This window comes from Salmo trutta, chromosome 33 (assembly GCF_901001165.1).
Source record: "Salmo trutta chromosome 33, fSalTru1.1, whole genome shotgun sequence".
Lineage (NCBI taxonomy): Eukaryota > Metazoa > Chordata > Actinopteri > Salmoniformes > Salmonidae > Salmo > Salmo trutta.
Window position 1 is genome coordinate 22,598,874 of NC_042989.1, and position 17,923 is coordinate 22,616,796.

Genomic DNA, 17,923 nt, shown 5'->3' on the forward strand with positions numbered 1-17,923 from the left:
TAATTGTTATGTTTTTTGTGAACGTTTATCGTGAGTAATTTAGTAAATTCACCGGAAGTTTGCGGGGGGTATGCTAGTTCTGAACGTCACATGCTAATGTAAAAAGCTGGTTTTTGGTATAAATATGAACTTGATTGAACAAAACATGCATGTATTGTATAACATAATGTCCTAGAAGTGTCATCTGATGAAGATCATCAAAGGTTAGTGCTGCATTTAGCTGTGGTTTGGGTTTATGTGACATTATATGCTAGCTTGAAAAATGGGTGTCTGATTATTTCTGGCTGGGTACTCTAACATAATCTAATGTTTTGCTTTCGTTGTAAAGCCTTTTTGAAATCGGAGAGTGTGGTTAGATTAACGAGAGTCTTGTCTTTAAAATGGTGTAAAATAGTCATATGTTTGAGAAATTGAAGTAATAGCATTTTTAAGGTATTTGAATAACGCGATTTCGTCCCACCTAGCCCAGAGAGGCTAATGACCAATTGGCCTTTTAAAATGATCAACTTGGATTAGCTAACATAACGTGCCATTGGAACACAGGAGTGATGGTTGGTGATAATGGGCCTCTGTAGATATTCCATTAAAAATCAGCTGTTTCTAGCAACAAAGGTCATTACAACATTAACAATGTCTACACTGTATTTCTGATCAATTTGATGTTATTTTAATGGACAAAAAAATGCTTTTCTTTCAAAAACGAGGAAACTTTTGAACGGTAGTGTATATACAGGGCCAGTCAAAAGTTTGGACACACCTACTCACTCAAGGTATTTCTTTATTTTACTATTTTCTACATTTGTAGAATAGTGGTGAAGAAACTATGAAATAACACATATGGATTCATGTAGTAACCAAAAAAGTGTTAAACAAATGAAAATACAGTTTATATTTGAGATTCTTCAAAGTAGCCACCCTTTGCCTTGATGACAGGTTTGCACTCTTTTTTTTGTTATTTGTAATATTTATTTTTTATTTTTTTAGGGGGTGGATCAGCTTTAATATTGCTTAATATTGCTTGTTGCTTCCATCAATGTAATTGTCTGCATCATTTCCTATCCAACATATAAATTTTTTTGTAAATATATATATATATATATATATATACACATAAGCATTCAGACATTTACACATATAGAGTTGAAGTCGGAAGTTTAAATACACCTTAGCCAAATACATTTAAACTCAGTTTTTCACAATTCCTGACATTTAATCAGAGTAAAAATTCCCTGTCTTAGGGTAGTTAGGATCACCACTTTATTTTAAGAATGTGGAATGTCAGAATAATAGTAGAGAGAATGATTTATTTCAGCTTTTATTTCTTTCATCACATTCCCAGTGGGTCAGAAGTTTACATACACTCAATTAGTATTTGGTAGCATTGCCTTTAAATTGTTTAACTTGGGTCAAACGTTTCAGGTAGCCTTCCACAAGCTTCCCACAATAAGTTGGGTGAATTCTGGCCCATTCCTCCTGACAGAGCTGGTGTAACTGGGTCAGGCTTGTATGCCTCCTTTCTCGCATGCGCTTTTTCAGTTCTGCCCACAAATTTTCTATGGGATTGAGGTCAGGGCTTTGTGATGGCCACTCCAATACATTTACTTTGTTGTCCTTAAGCCATTTTGCCACAACTTTGGAAGTATGCTTGGGGTAATTGTCCATTTGGATGCTATTGAAAATTAAATGATAGTCCCATTAAGCGCAAACCAGATGGGATTGCATATCGCTGCAGAATGCTGTGGTAGCCATGCTGGTTAAGTGTGCCTTGAATTCTAAATAAATCACCGACAGTGTTACCAGCAAAGTTCGTTCACCTACTCTACTTCTCACAGCGGTCGGAACCAAAAATCTCAAATTTGGACTCCTCAGACCAAAGGACAGATTTCCACTGGTCGATTGTTCATTGCTCATGTTTCTTGGCCCAAACAAGTCTCTTCTTCTTATTGGTGTCCTTTAGTAGTGGTTTCTTTGCAGCAATTTGACTATGAAGGCCTGATTCACGCAGTCTCCTCTGAACAGTTGATGTTGAGATGTGTCTGATATTTGAACTCTGTGAAGCATTTATTTGGGCTGCAATTTCTGAGGCTGGTAACTCTAATGAACTTATCCTCTGCAGCAGAGGTAACTCTGGGTCTTCCTTTCATGTGACGGTCCTCATGAGAGCCAATTTCATCATAGCGCTTCATGGTTTTTGCGACTGCACTTGAAGAAACTTTAAAAGTTACTTTAAAGTGACTACCTGGAACAAGGCAAAGGGTGGCTACTTTGAAGAATCTCAAATATTAAATACATTTTCATTTGCTTAACACTTCTTTGGTTACTACATGATTCCATATGTGTTATTTCATAGTGTTGATGTCTTCACTACTATTCTACAATGTAGAAAATAGTCAAAATAAAGAATTGAATGAGTAGGTGTGTCCAAACATTTGACTGGTACTGTATATATAATATAAAGGCCTTAGTGAGCATAAATGCACATACATAATCCTTAAGAATTTTTATTCAGTTGTAGATTTAGGAGTACAATGGCAACATGGAACAATTCAGGTCAGATGTAGTCTATTATGTCAGACAAAATGTATGGAGTGAGACACTGTGTGGAGAGACAGTGCATTGCAACATCTTCACGTACACTGACACACTTATCACAAACAAAAAACTTTTTCAGAAAAGGGGCAAAGTTCACGTCACGTTTCCTTAAAATAAGCCATAACATTCTAGAGGACACCAGACAAGGGAGAAAGAAACAGGCAGGATGTAATATGAGGACCATGACCATGGTTGTATTTATTACATCTTGCAACTGAAATCAAACCAAACAGAACCAAACAGCGAAAACGGAACGAAACAGGGAGGGACCTACCTGAATTTGTCCAATAGAAACTTTCAATGAAAAACATTTTCCGTTTCGAGTAAATGGTTTCTGCAACAGACAAAATGTTTTGCAACACAGTTAGCATAATGAATACACCCTATGTGTACACTGACTGTGACAATGTCTTACCACAGCCTTGGACACGTCCAATACCATGGTGAAGAAGCAGGTGTTTGAGCTGCTTGCTGCCCTGAGCATGTTCTCCTCTGATGGGTACCGTCTGGCCCTGGATGCCCTGGACCATTACAAGGCAAGTGCCATACAGCCAGACAAGCTGTCACTAATGGACAGAGGCTATGGAAATATATACCATTCACCTACAGGATAAGTTGCCTGATTGTGATTTAGGAAGGAAGATGAGAGAAAAAAATTCTGGGGGGAAAGTACACATAACAATGTGTGTGATTTTGATGAAAGCTGACTGAAATCAGATATGACAAAAAAAAATGTCACATGCTAGTTCAGCTCAAAAGAATCTAATTAAATAGGATAATTAAAGTAATTTTTATTCATTCCATACATTACTGAATAACCACTGCCTTCTAGTGTACAGATGTTAGACTGCCTAAGTAACTTAATTATGTTATCTAGTTACATCCATAGTTGTCAATACATTGATTAATGTAACTTTTTGACCAATATTAAACCATTCCATGTATGGGGGGGGGGGCTGTCCTCCCACAGTGTGAGTGAATGATATACAGTATGTCTAATGTGTTCATTTGTCCCGCAGGGTGTGAAGACCCAGCTGTATCGCTTCAGTGTGATCATGAACGAGCTGCAGGCTACAGACAACGTGCCCTACATGGTCACCCTCCTCAGTGTCATCAACGCCATCATCTTTGGGACAGACGACCTGCAACAGAGAGACAAGATGCGCAAGGAGTTTATTGGTACAGCGCATTGTTTATCTTCATTACTCAGCCACTTGGCAGAGATTCAGTTCATCTGCAAGGTCACACAGTGGCACATTGTTAATGACAAAATGTATACTGAACAAAACTATAAAACGCAACAAGCAACAATTTAAAAGATTTTACTGAGTAAGGCCCTAATCTAAGGATTTCACATGACTTGGAACACGTATATGCATCTTTGGTGACAGATACCTTAAAAAGGTACGGGCGTGGATCAGAAAACCAATTAGTATCTGGTGTGACCACCATTTGCCTCATGCAGCACGACACATCTCCTTCGCATAGAGTTGATCAGGCTGTTGATTGTGGCCTGTGGAACGTTATCCCACTCCTCTTCAATGGTTCGGGCTTGGCCCCTTAGTTCCTGTGAAGGGAAATCTGAACGCTACAGCATACAATGACATTCAAGACGATTCCATGCTTCCAACTTTGTGGCAACAGTTTGGGGAAGACCTTTTCCTGTTTCAGCATGACAATGCCCCATGCACAAAGTGAGGTCCATACAGAAATGGCTTGTCGAGATCAGTGTGGAAAAACTTGACTGGCCTGCACAGAGCCCTGACCTCAACCTCATCAAAAACCTTTGGGATGAATTGGAATGCTGACTGTGAGCCAGGCCTAATCGCCCAACATCAGTGCCCGAGCTCACTAATGCTCTTGTGGCTGAATGGTAGCAAGTCCCCACAGCAATGTTCCAACATCTAGTGGAGAGCCTTCCCAGAAGAGTGGAGGCTGCTATAGCAGCAAAGGGGGGACCAACTCCATATTAATGCCCATGATTTTGGAATGAGATGTTCAACGAGCAGGTGTCCACGTTCTTTTTGTCATGTAGTGTATGTTACTGGGTCCTTCTAGCTACTGTATATGCCTGTCCTCAATCTGTCCCCAAACAACTGAATCTTGTGCAAACCTCATATTCATGGATACAATTATGCATTTGTGTCTGGCATAGATGGTGTTTCATGAATATTTTTAGTTTTTGAAAAATATGTGTTTTAATGAAGGGGAAATCAAGGATTAGGCCTATCTACAGTATGCAGTAGATTTGTGTGCTGAATTTGTTGAAGAAATATGGGCATAGGCCTATCAGAATTTGATAAACTCTAGTCTGTCATATATGCTATGCATAATATTATGGTTCTTGACATTTTACAGTATTGTCTTCCCCAATATTAGACCTCTGATTATTTATTTAATTAATAATAAGAAGTCTAAGAGCATTCCAAAGCGGTCTAATGCCGCGTTCAAAACAACTCAGAACTCACCACTCAGAACTTGGAAATCTCCGACTTCTGACTTCAGTGCGTTCAAGACAACTGGGAACTCAGGGAAAAAACTAGTTCCGAAAGGTCATCCAACTCAAAATTCCATGTCAGAAACTCGGGCATCTTTCTAGAGCGTCAACCTAAAGATCACTTACGTCATGATTTAACCTTTTTTTTTTTTGAATTCCCAGTTGTCTTGAAAGCACCGTTATATTGGGCTAAAGTAGGCTATTCTCTATGAACAGGCTTTGATTTATGCCTACCTTTTTATAATGGCCTACTGGCTGCAGTCTAACAAAAGCTTGTCTGAAGTCAAGTCGCCATTCCCTTTCTTTGTGAATTTGCTATTCACGGTAAATGTGCAATAGCCTATTCGAAGTCGTTCCACATCACCACTCTACCACAAATACATTATTGGTGCGTTCAAAACAACTGGGAACTCGAAAAAGCGAGCTCAGACTGAGAGGAATCGAGAAGTCATTGATCTTCAGGTAAGAGAATGCTGCATTAGTAACCAAGCGGGAAGGGGAATTTACCACATACGACTGGGAAAAATTCCTTTGAACGACCTCCAACTGGTAATTACTGGTGGGAAACTCGCCTATCATCCTGAGTTCCCACTTCTCCCAGATGCTGACCTCTGACCTCACCTAATAAGGAAATTACCTCGATAACAGCATTTCTGGCAGTTAAATGCAGCAACAAAACATTATTTATAAAATGCAATCTATTAATATAATTTTTGAACACTATAATTTCTTTACAAGCATGATAGCTGTACTTTTAGTTTATGGTTTACACAGCTTGTTGGCCATTAGCCAATCAGTGTTTCTCAATGAATTCAAACCATATGAATGCGTCCAACTGGTATTTACAACTTCACAACTGGTAAATTCCCACCTTCCACTTGGTTATGAATGCAGCAGAAGTCAAAGCTCTGATATGATGCCTGAGTTTTCGACTTGTATGCCACGCTCAAAACAACTGGGAACTCAGAAATATCAGACTTTCGACTTTAGTGGGTTGGAAAAAATGAGCTCCGACTGGGAAAAATTGTTTTGAACGCTGGTCATCCAACTCGAGTTCCCAGTTGTCTTGAACGCACTGAAGTCTGACGTCGAAGATTTCCGAGTTGTCTTGAACGCACCATAATTATGTCCTAATCGCTCACCTGCAATTGACTTCACTCGCTGATTCCAGATCATATTCCGCAGTGTTCCAACTTTTTAATAACCTACTTTAAAGTAGGAAATTGATCAATTGGGAGTTGGATCATTGTTTTTGTGACTGTCTTTATTAAATGCAGTGTTTCTGTTTTATAGGATTACAATTACTTGATATACTGCCCAAATTGAGGTGAGTGCCTTGACTTACTTCCTCGTTTCATTGTGACTTTTTTGTCATGTGCAGATAAGAAATGCCCATGCATTGGTCAAGTACAATATAGTTTGAGTGAAATGGTAAACAAAACCTTTGTTACCTGCACATTTGTCAATAATTTTGTTGATTTGATGTGCAAGTGGGAAATAAACATTAAACAGGCTACTTGCTCAATAGGCCCTTTTTAATTGTGTGTGTGAGACAGAGATGAGGAGGATGAGGACTTGATCATTCAGTGTGAGGCGTTTGAAGAGGCCATGTCTGAGGATGAGGAGGAGCTGCTGAGGGTCTATGGAGGCATAGACATGAGCAGTCACCAGGAGGTGTTCATCACCCTCTTCAACAAAGTGAGCAGAGCTGTCAGCTGCACTGCCATAACACTGCATGTCACCTACTCATGGCTAGTTCCGTAAACAACAAAATTATAAGTGCACTCAAAATAAGGTTTGGTTGTGTGTTGTTCTACCTCAAGGTGAGCAGCTCTCCATCGTCCCGCCAGCTGCTGTCCATCCTACAGGCCCTGCTGCTGCTGGGGCCTGAGAGGGCTGACATCTGGCAAGCCCTGGAGGCCATCACTAACCGGGCCATTCTGCTGAATCAAGACTGTGAGTCATCACGCTCCTGACACATTCAATAGTTCAATAGGCTGTCCCCTAAGAGAGTTATGGGCAAAGGACTGCAGTCTGGGTGAACAGAGTGCGTCGGAAAAATGTTTGTCTTGGTTACATATCAACAAAATTCAGTAGATTTGAGTGTTTGTGTGTGATTCTGTGCTCCAGCTCATATGGACTCTCGTGAGATTATTATGCAACGCCTGGTGTTCTCAAAGCGCAGGACAGCTGGTGTCGATGCTGTGGATGGTCTGCCACCCAAGAAGATTGATAAGGCTGTTCAGACCGATATGGTGGACGACGACCAAGAAAGACTGACCAAATGCTCCATAAATGTGTCCTCTCCTCCACTACTCCCTCCACCTTCCTTATATCCCAATATGATGGGACCAGGTCCCCTTCAGTGCCCACCTCCCCCTCCTCCACCCTCCACTCCACCATTACAACACATTGGAGGTGGAGTACCCCCACCACCAACTCCTCTACCAGGGATGCAGGTTTCCCCAGGATGCCCTCCTCCACCCCCACCTCCCCCACCAGGAATGGGCGGTGGAGGACCTCCACCACCCCCACCCTTGCCCGGTATGCCAGGCCTGCCGCCTCCACCACCACCTCCCCCTGGCATAGGTGGCATTGTGGTGGCCCAGAGTAGCCAGTCCCTGGGGTCTACTGCTGCCTCCAAGGCAGGCCGTTGCCCCACCCTGAGGATGAAGAAGCTCAATTGGCAGAAACTCAGAGCTGTCACTGGTGAGTGGAAAACCTTGGCATCTCTCTTTAATGATCCTCCCCTGTGTTTACAGAGGCAGTCTGCTCTATGTAGGAGGGGAAAAGATTGTCTGGTTGTAATTCCAGATGTGTTGTGGTTATTCTCTCCCTCCTTTAACATACACACAGATGGTCATTCCATGTGGACTTCAGCTCAGAAAGATGCTCCTCTGGAGCCCAACTACTCCAGCATTGAACAGCTGTTCTGTCTCCCAGTGACCGAACACAAAGACAAAGGGGCAGCTGCTCCTGTCAAGAAGGAGCCTAAAGAGGTGCACTGGTCAACACTCATTACAGCTCTTGTATCTGGAGCACACCAAAACATGGCTCATTATGAATCCTAAAACAACCTCCCTAACAAAATGTCTATTCCCCTCTTCTCTCTACAGATCTCCTTTATTGATGCAAAGAAGAACTTGAATTTGAACATATTTCTTAAGCAATTCAAATGGTAAAGTAATTTGTCATTAAGTCAGTATTGATTTCAATGTTTTTACCCCATTGAGCTGACTTTTTTCTCCATGCTTCTCTATCTAGCTCTCATGATGAGTTTGTGGTGTTGATTCAGAGTGGGGATCGCTCTAAGTTCGATGTGGAGGTCTTGAAGCAGCTTATTAAACTCTTACCTGAGAAACATGAGGTACTGTAGGTACCAGATAGACTTTCACAATGTTTGCAAATCACCTTTATTAATACAGCAAACATGGTGGTCTGACTAAAGAGCCTCCCTTTTCTGTCTCAATTTAGATAGATAACCTGAAATCCTTCCAAGGAGAAAAATTAAAGTTGGCCAATGTAGACCGATTCTACATCTCTCTCCTGGCTGTACCATGGTAACTGCTGTTCCTTTTCTCATTTTCATAATTCCTGCCACCTCACTGGATACTGTATGTAGAGAAGAATCTCTGGCTGTGATAGTTAACGGAATCTAGTGTCTGTTTTTGTTTGGCACTTCCTTGACTTGTCTTTCTTAATTCCCAATGGTATCTCTCTTCCCTGCCATACCATCCCTACTTCGTATCCTCGTTCTCGTGTCTACCCACAGTTACCAGCTGAGGATAGACTGTATGTTGCTGTGTGAGGAGACCACCTCAGTACTGGACATGCTCAAGCCCAAAGCAGAGGTGGTTGAATTAGCATGCCAGTGTAAGTCAACAGCAACTTTCCTGTATAAACACCAGTGGTGGAAAAAGTACACAATTGTCATACTTGAGTAAAAGAAAAGATACCTTTTATAGAAAATGACTAATGTGAAAGTCACCCAGTAAAATACTACTTGAGAAAAAGTATTTGGTTTTAAATGTACTTAAGTATCAAAAGTACATTTCATTTCTAAGATATACGTAAGGATCTATAGTAAAACATTCCTTATATTAAGCAAACCAGGCGGTACCGTTTTTTTTTATTTACAGGTAGCCAGGGGCACACTCCAACACTCAGACATAATTTACAAACGAAACATGTGTTAAGTGAGTCCGCCAGATCAGAGGCAATAGGGATGACCAGGGATGTTCTCTTGATAAGTGCGTCAATTGGACAATTTTTCTGTCCTGCTAAGCATTCAAAATGTAACAAGTACTTTTGGGTGTCAGGGAAAATGTATGGAATAAAAAGTACATTCTTTTCTTTAGGAATGTAGTGAAGTAAAAGTTGTCAAATATAAATGCAGAACCCAAAAAATTACTTAAGTAGTACTTGAAGTAAAAACACTAAGTACTTTACACCACTGAAACACTCATGTTACAATGATTGCCTTATGAATCCATTGCATATTTTTGTAAGCTAGCAGAGGACACAGTAAGGTTTATTATTAAGAATTGTGTTTGTTAGAATTGTCAAGAGTGGTAACTATTATATGCTGTTCTATGTAGAACAAATTGTTGCTTTGTGCTGGAAATGTTTTAACTACTCAAGTGTTGATTTTTCAAAATGACTAAAAGTGTATTTTGCATAGAATGTTTCATTAAAAAAAATGTGGTCTCCTCAGGTCTCAGAATGAGCACTCTCATGCCTAGTTTCTGCAGGCTCATCCTTGATGTGGGAAACTTCCTCAACTATGTAAGTAAGGACTCTCCAAATGATGGCATTCCTACCTGACAAAGTAATGCTAGGATATCAGTTAACCTGTAATAGCTTTTGTGCCAAACCCAGAAGTGTTTCAGGTGCCAAGCGTATGGTCATTTTGCAGTAGGTAGGGAGATTCCTAGATGTGTGCAGGAGGGCATAGGACTAAGGAATGTGTAGTACTGGTGAAAAAAAAGGTATGCGTTAACTATCGAGGTGCCCATGTTGCTGAGGATCAGAAGTGTGCGGTACGAGAGAGACAGGTTGAGATGGTCAGTCAGTTGTACTGAAGATGTCGTATCCTGAGGCAGTGAAGAAAGTAGAGGAAGATGGGTCAATGTTGAGGGATGATAAGAGGCTCCCAGTGGGTAGTAGACCTTTGCCAGTACAGAATGATAGGCCTACTAATTAAATGTGCTTCAGTAAGGTTGGCTTTTTGGTGTTCATTGCCATGGTTATCAACTGTAATGCTGAAATGGAACGTAAATCACAGAAAATAGGTTCTGTTGTGGCAGAGAAGTACTTAGGTTTACGAGGTTTTACTGCAGAAGAGTTACAGGGAGTGTTGAATGGGAGTGTCCCGTTCTCCCAGACCGTCAATCAAAATGGTGGAATGGGGTGGTGGGTTTTTAATGAATGTAGGGTTAGTTGGCAGGCTAATTTGTTTTTTCCTTTTTCCCCTTTTTGCATCACAAAGTATAATGGATTTATACTCCAGTCCAGTTGGTAGTGGTAATGTACCATTAATATTGAATGTCAACAATCGTTAAACCCCACCGATGAAGGATGACATTCCACTCACCTGTAAACATGTAACACTTATGCAGTCTGAAAAGCTCTAACTCCTGACTCTCTGCTTGCTCACAGGGAAGTCACACAGGGAACGCTGAGTGCTTTAAGATCAGCTCTCTGCTGAAGCTGACTGAGACTAAGGCCAACAAGAGCCGCATTACCCTGCTCCATCACATTCTGGAGGTAACCCTATTATAAATAATAGCGCTTTAGTGCTTTTCTGAGGATAAAAACAACTTTGGTCAGTGCTCCTCACAGAAACCAAACATGCTTCACATGGACAATCAAATCAAAGTTGGAAATCATAAATAAACTCATGACTTGTTTACAGGAGGCAGAGCTGAACCACCCAGAGCTGTTGAACCTTCCTGACGACATTGAGATTTGTGAAAAGGCAGCTGGGTATAAAACCCTTTTTATTCAAACAATTGTTATTAAGAGCTCTGCAATTGATAAACAAATGATTAAATTACATTAACATTTATAAATATTGACTTTTATCCATCAGAGTCAACCTTGACTCCATTCAGGCGGAAGCCAGTGCCTTACTAAAACGACTGAAAGAAGCGGCAAAGAAAGTCACCAACTCTGTGGACGATGTAAAGGAGCAGTTTGAAAAGGTCATTGAGGTATGAAACCAGTGAATTGTATTCTATTGTGGTTGCCTCCCAATAATTACTTTTTTTAACTCTTTTGGAGGTCAACTATACACTAGTGTTCTTTAAAAGGCAATGGTTCAACCTCGTTTCTCTCCCCAAGGAAAACCTGGAGGCCTGCCTGGATTTGGAAAAGCGGTTTGCAGAGATTGTGAGGAAGAAGGGTGACCTGGCCCTCTACCTGTGTGAGGATGCAAACCAACTCTCCCTGGAAGAGCTCTTCGGCACCATTAAGACCTTCAGGGGGCTTTTCATCAAAGCCTTAAAGGTCAGAGGAGCACATCACTAATAGACATATAAATGTTAATAATGCATACTGATTTCCATCACTAGTACATTGAAAACAGAGGTTTGGTTATGAAGTTGCCTCAAATCCTCTTTCCCAATGTTCTATGTACTTCCACAGGAAAACAAGAGCAGAAAAGAGCAAGCTGTGAAGGCGGAGAAAAGGAAGAAGCAGCTTGAGGAGGAGGAATCCAAGAGACAGAAGGGGGAGAACGGAAAAATAAGTGAGTTCTTCTGATGGTCCATATCGCCTGTCTGTCAGGAGTCTATGTTTTGTATTCCCACTAAGACGATAGAGTAGCCTGCCATGTGGTATCTTAATACATCTTTTTCTCTATCCTCTGTCACCAGTCCGGAAAGGACCCCCGCCACAGGACGATGGCTGTATTATCGACCACCTCCTTAATGATATCCGGAAAGGCTTTCATCTCAGGAAGACCCGGCCCAGGTGCGAAACGGATAGCCCCCTCTCTTGTGAAATGAATAGGGATACGGGCCAGCCCGGTAAGGACAAGACGACTCTGACCCTGTCCTGTCTCCAGCTTCACTCCTATACTCAACCATAACCAGGCTTCGCCGATATATAGTACCAGTCAAAAGTTTGGAAACACCTACTCATTCAATTCTTTATTTTTACTATTTTCTACATTGTAGAATAATAGTGAAGACATCATAACTATGAAATATATATAATATATATATATTTTATATTTGAGATTCTTCAAATATAAAAGCTGTCATCAAGGCAAAGACCCTTTGCCTTGATGACAGCTTTGCACACTCTTGGCATTCTCTCAACCAGCTTCACCTGGAATGCTTTTCCAACAGTCTTGAAGGAGTTCCCACATATGCTGAGCACTTGTTGGCTGCTTTTTCTTCACTCTGCGCTCCAACTCATCCCAAACCATCTCAATTGGGTTAAGGTTGGGTGATTGTGGAGGCCAGGTCATTTGATGCAGCACTCCATCACACTCCTTCTTGGTCAAATAGCCCTTACACAGCCTGGAGGTGTGTTGGGTTATTGTCCTGTTGAAAAACAAATGATAGTCCCACTAAGCGCAAACCAGATGGGATGGCGTATCGCTGCAGAATGCTCTGGTAGCCATGCTGGTTGAGTGTGCCTTGAATTCTAAATAAATCACTGACAGTGTCAGCAGCAAAGCACCCCCACACCATCACACCTCCTCCTCCATGCTTTACGGTGGGAAATACACATGCGGAGATCATCCATTCACCTACTCTACGTCTCACAAAGATAAGGCGGTTAGAACCAAAAATCTCAAATTTGGACTCCTCAGACCAAAGGACAGATTTCCACCAGTCTAATGACCATTGCTCGTGTTTCTTGGCCCAAGGAAGTCCCTTCTTCTTATTGGTCCTTTTAGTAGTGGTTTATTTACAGCAATTTGACCATGAAGGCCTGATTCACGCAGTCTCCTCTGAACAGTTGATGTTGAGATGTCTGTTACTTGAACTTCATGAAGCATTTATTTGGGCTGCAATCTGAGGTGCCGTTAACTTTTAATGACCTTATCCTCTACAGCAGAGGTAACTCTGAGTCTTCCTTTCCTGTGGCGGTCCTCATGAGAGCCAGTTTCATCATAGCGCTTGATGGTTTCTGCGACTGCAATTTTCCGCATTGACTGACCTTCATGTCTTAAAGTGATGGTCTGTCGTTTCTCTTTGCTTATTTGAACTGTTCTTGTCATAATATGGACTTGGTCTTTTACCAAATAGTGCTATCTTCTGTATACCACCCCTACCTTGTCACAACACAACTGATTGGCTCAAACGCATTAAGAAGGAAAACAATTCCACAAATTAAGGCACACCTGTTAATTGAAATGTGTTCCAGGTGACTACCTCATGAATCTGGTTGAGAGAATGCCATCATGGCAAAGGGTGGCTACTTTGAAGAATCGCAAATATAAAATATATTTTTATTTGTTTAATACTTCTTTGGTTACTACATGATTCCATATGTGTTATTTCATAGTTTGATGTTTTCACTATTATTCTACAATGTAGAAAATAGTACAAATAAAGAAGCCCTTGAATGAGTGTCAACGTTTGACTGGTACTGTATATTAGGGGGGAAGATTAGCTTTAATATTGCGGATGGATTGTGGCTTTCATCAATGTAATTGCCAGCTTCATTTCCAGTCTCCCATATATTTTCCCCTAACCCTACCATACCTCCCCTAATTGGAGTAAACTAATGGACAACAACACTTAGGCTTCTACTTCCAGCTTATACATACTATATACATTTTTACAGACACAGTATATTTTACAATAGTTGTTTTGCTTTTAGTCCCTTCAGCTACCCTCAGCCCCTCCACTCTATCTCTGACCACCATCTAGTTTTGATTCATATTTTTCAACTGTGCCGTGATGTTTCACAAAAGTTCTGAACCTTTCTATTCTCAGTTTCTACAAATTGTAAATTAAAGAAACATCTTTTGCTAAGAGTATTATTGATCTATTACTTTGTAAATAATCCTCTGTGCTTACATTTTAGCTTTATTGCAGCCGCTACCAATTACACTTGCTTAATTTCATCAAGAATGTGTGCTTGGTTGTGCTTCTTTGTGTATTTTATTTAACAGCACTTGCCAGATTTAAACATTGCCTGCTTAATTAAGAATGATGGAATGTTAGGAATGCCTAGTACAGTAGACCTGCTCTTCCTCTCTTCAAGCATTAACAGAACCTCTCTCACCTGCAGGATCAAGTGTCAAGCCTGTAAAAGATGTCGAAGCCTCGGTCTCAGAAGCCTCCAGCACTCCCATTCCCACCCAACCCCAGGCAGAGGAGAGGGCACCAAGAGAAGGAGTGAACGAATGCCTCAGCAAACCCAAAGAAAAATACCCCAAAAAAACAGCTTTGTCAAAAGCTAACCGGCTCCCAGCTGAACCCCAGGATGGAGGGGAGCCTCCGCCAACCCTCCCCACAGACAATTCGCCACCCCTGGCGATACTAGGAATGGATGTCATAAATAACACCCCAAGCCCCTCTACCTTCACAGACCTGGCTGAAATCAACCAGAATGTCAACAGTGGCCTGGTGATGGAGGACTTGATGCCTGAGTGCTCACAGAGCAATGGAGAGGGTCAACTTAATGGAGCCTGCACAATGGCTGTCACTGATATGGACATGATTATAGAGAGCAAGCTAATGGGAAAAACCATTGGCCAAGATGACGTTGAAGGTAAGAGGAGCAGCATGATGGTAAAGACTGTTAGACCAGATGAGACTGGGGATGACATGATGGTGAAGATGGTGGCACAGGATGAGGGTGTAACTAACGGACACCGAGACACCAATGGCAACAAGTGTTTGGTCAGTGCGGCGCAAAGCATACTGGCTTACGATGTGCACGATGGAGTGGACTCTAAAGATCTGCTCTCATCGGGATCTGAAGCTCTGCCTTCTTTTGAGTCGGGACCCCTAACACCAGAGGATAAAAAACAGCAGAAGCTCTTTAGAAGAAACAAAAATAAGAGTAATGAAGGTAATGTATTCATTCATTCTAATAAAGATGTTTGGAACTGTGGTCTCCTGACGTGTATGAAAGGGAGATGTTGTCCCCTTTTTTTATGTGGTTTTATTGCATTTTACGTTTTATATCGTGTCTGATCATTTGGTGCTGTTTTTAAAACTTAAGTTTTAGCATGAATGTACTGTTTTTGGAAACCGTTCTTAAGCCTCCCATTTACATCGCATTGAGTCCTTTCATGATCATCAAGTAGTTTGTTTTTTGTGTTTTTTTTCTTTTTCTTTGACTCTCTAAAACACAAGGTAACACTGGAAAGGGACACCCTAAATGTAAAAAGGGGTGTGTGTTGCAGTGAGGTAGGTCAAACGACTGGATGGGAAACTAACTGGTGCAAGCGGGGACATTTTTATCAACCCATCAGCACCAAGCCATGATTTCAATTAACAGACGTGCGTCGGTCTAACCGGGGATCTGGTTTAATCTGATTGTGTCTTGTCTTGCTATTAACACTCCTTCAGTAAAAATCTATAAAATCCCTGGTCATCAAATTGTAATAACTCAAGATAAACCACTTTGTCTGGCATCTTGGCTGCTACTTTATGCCCTTTTGTCAGCCTGAATCTTATCTTGACAAGACTTACTTAAGCTCAAACCGACACCTCATAAACGCCACAGTTGAACATTTATCATTTATATCCAAGTACACTTCGATGTCATACCTCAGCGGGAAGACCTTGCTTAGCACTTCTGCTCTGTGTGTAATTTTTTTGAAGGAGTTTTTCTGTCTTTGTTTCCTGTACCTCCGTACCCATATGTTGTTGAACTGCCCAACCTAAATGGATTATTTAAACTACTAACACAATTACTTTTTTTGTGCTTCCTGTAAACTGTGTCCTTTTGTAAGTCTGTGTTTGCTGAAAGATGTCTTAATTTAAATTAATTTAGTGCTTTAATGATCTAGAGACTGATGCAACCAGTAGCACTATATGATTATTTTGGAAATGAAATGGCATAAGAAACATAATAAAAGTCCATTCTCACCCCTGCCAAGCCTCTTTCTGATCCATCAAATGCAATAGTAACTACAAATGTTGGGATATTATCGGCAAACTATTTTAAAGTCATTGGTATGTCATTTGATTCCTGCAATCTATTAATTTCAGTCTGTCCTCTCCCTAGGCGATTCCCGGAAAAGGAAGTCAAAAGGGAAGGAAATGTTGAGATGATTTTTAGTTTTTTTCCTATACATGGTTTGTGCACATTGCAATGGACTAGGTCTACGTTATGTTGGACTAAATTGATTCCTCCAAGAAGATATCAGCATGTTCTTTCTTCCTTTTGGATGATTTTGAGTTCTTTAAAGATATTGAAATCAACTGAAAAGCTGCCATTGTTCCCCGGCCAGGTTGATTTGTAGCCGACCAAGAGGCTGAGTCATGAACACGTTCCCATGCAGCCTGTTATGCTCCGTGAGGCTACTACTGTCTGTGGTCTCTGCACAGCCTCAATCCCAGCAAACCTACTGTCACTTTTGAAATAAATGAATGATATATGTTGAAAATAAAAGAAAATTCCCTTATTTTTACACTATAGATTATTTGAACATCTATAACAGCTGAGTTCATCTGACTCTGGGGAAGTAGATAAAAGGCCACATTGCCAAAATCCCAAAGTATCCCTTTAACTACGGTCTGTCTCTCGCCTTGCAGTTCACGCCCTCTGCCTCGTTATAACCTGTAGTCAGTCCACATGTGTTTAGGGTCGAGCACCTCTGTTAGGTCAGTGCGGGGAGCAGGTGCGTGTCCATGTCGCTTGGGTCCAAGAATCAAGCTGTCGGTCCAAACTGCAAATGTCTGCACAGCGGAGCTCTGGTTGGAGCTAGCTCATAGTCATCCATCCTAACATAGTTTGCCTTGCATTCAGGGTTGTCGGTTATTGTTGTTTTTGTAGTTCTTGCCCCAAGCATCAATCCACATCCTCGGTGTGATGGTGGCTTCGCTAAGGTATTTGTTATGATTATGAAATGTAAATTAACTTATTGCTTTGTCGTTCAATCTATTTAAAGTATTGATTGAGAAGAGTGCAAGCCACCAGCCAGGTAGTCTCGGAAACCCAGAACTAGGCAACAGCAGTCTGGGATTATTGACGGACTCTATTGGTAACTTCAAAAAGGGGAACAAGAAATTGTTCAGATGGACAACTCTCCCAACAGGTCACAAGTATGGGTGGGCGTGGCTTAAAATGTGAGCAGGGATTCGATTATTGGCCTGGGTTGCCCTAGTGGGAGCAGTTTGCAGCGGGTGAAAAGAGATAGCCTACTGTAGGCTAGACTAAGCACATGGAGTAATGAGTAGGACTGTGTTTTCACATGTGAAAGTGATTGCTTTTGATAAAAACGCATTATCTGCAATCACAATGAAAATTGAAGCATATTTTATGGGAAAAAATGTTTCTGAAAGATGCACCTTGCTGCCTTGTCGACAACATGACAGAGTGGCACAAATTACTGTTAGATTTGAGAAGGGCACTCTTCCCTCACCGCTTTTTCCCTTTCACGTCGTGGGTCATAGACCAGTGCACCGCGGCTCAGGTTAATAGAACTCCCTCGTTGTTTACCAACTCCGGTCTTCAAGTACCCCTAACCGTACACATTTTCATTGTAGCCCCCGGACAAACACACCTCATTCAACTCAAGGGCTTGATGATTAGTTGACAAGTTGAATCAGATGTGCTTGTCTGGCGCTACAATACAAATGTGTACTGATGGAGGACTGGAGTAGGGAAACAATGTACTAGGGCAACAAGCGGATA

General features: G+C 41.3%; 1 protein-coding gene across 4 annotated transcripts in view; it reads left to right on the top strand.

The window, feature by feature from the left end:
• The window catches only part of LOC115172663 (inverted formin-2), a 28,698-nt gene extending 12,001 nt beyond the window's left edge, over positions 1–16,697 (top strand). The window contains exons 3-23 of one of the 4 annotated variants that reach the window (XM_029730324.1): positions 3,013–3,128; positions 3,612–3,771; positions 6,383–6,416; positions 6,646–6,787; positions 6,913–7,045; positions 7,220–7,798; positions 7,946–8,088; positions 8,206–8,267; positions 8,354–8,456; positions 8,564–8,649; positions 8,862–8,962; positions 9,804–9,874; positions 10,748–10,855; positions 11,004–11,074; positions 11,181–11,301; positions 11,432–11,596; positions 11,735–11,837; positions 11,965–12,117; positions 14,342–15,127; positions 15,415–15,468; positions 16,292–16,697. In XM_029730324.1, the coding sequence (XP_029586184.1) occupies positions 3,013–3,128; positions 3,612–3,771; positions 6,383–6,416; positions 6,646–6,787; positions 6,913–7,045; positions 7,220–7,798; positions 7,946–8,088; positions 8,206–8,267; positions 8,354–8,456; positions 8,564–8,649; positions 8,862–8,962; positions 9,804–9,874; positions 10,748–10,855; positions 11,004–11,074; positions 11,181–11,301; positions 11,432–11,596; positions 11,735–11,837; positions 11,965–12,117; positions 14,342–15,127; positions 15,415–15,467 (3,290 nt within the window). In that variant the 3' untranslated portion in view covers position 15,468; positions 16,292–16,697. Of the gene's footprint in view, positions 1–3,012; positions 3,129–3,611; positions 3,772–6,382; positions 6,421–6,645; positions 6,788–6,912; positions 7,046–7,219; positions 7,799–7,945; positions 8,089–8,205; positions 8,268–8,353; positions 8,457–8,563; positions 8,650–8,861; positions 8,963–9,803; positions 9,875–10,747; positions 10,856–11,003; positions 11,075–11,180; positions 11,302–11,431; positions 11,597–11,734; positions 11,838–11,964; positions 12,118–14,341; positions 15,128–15,414; positions 15,469–16,291 lie in introns of those variants that run through there. The other 3 variants (XM_029730325.1, XM_029730326.1, XM_029730327.1) reach the window with 3 other exon arrangements.
• The last annotated feature ends 1,226 nt before the right edge of the window (positions 16,698–17,923 follow it).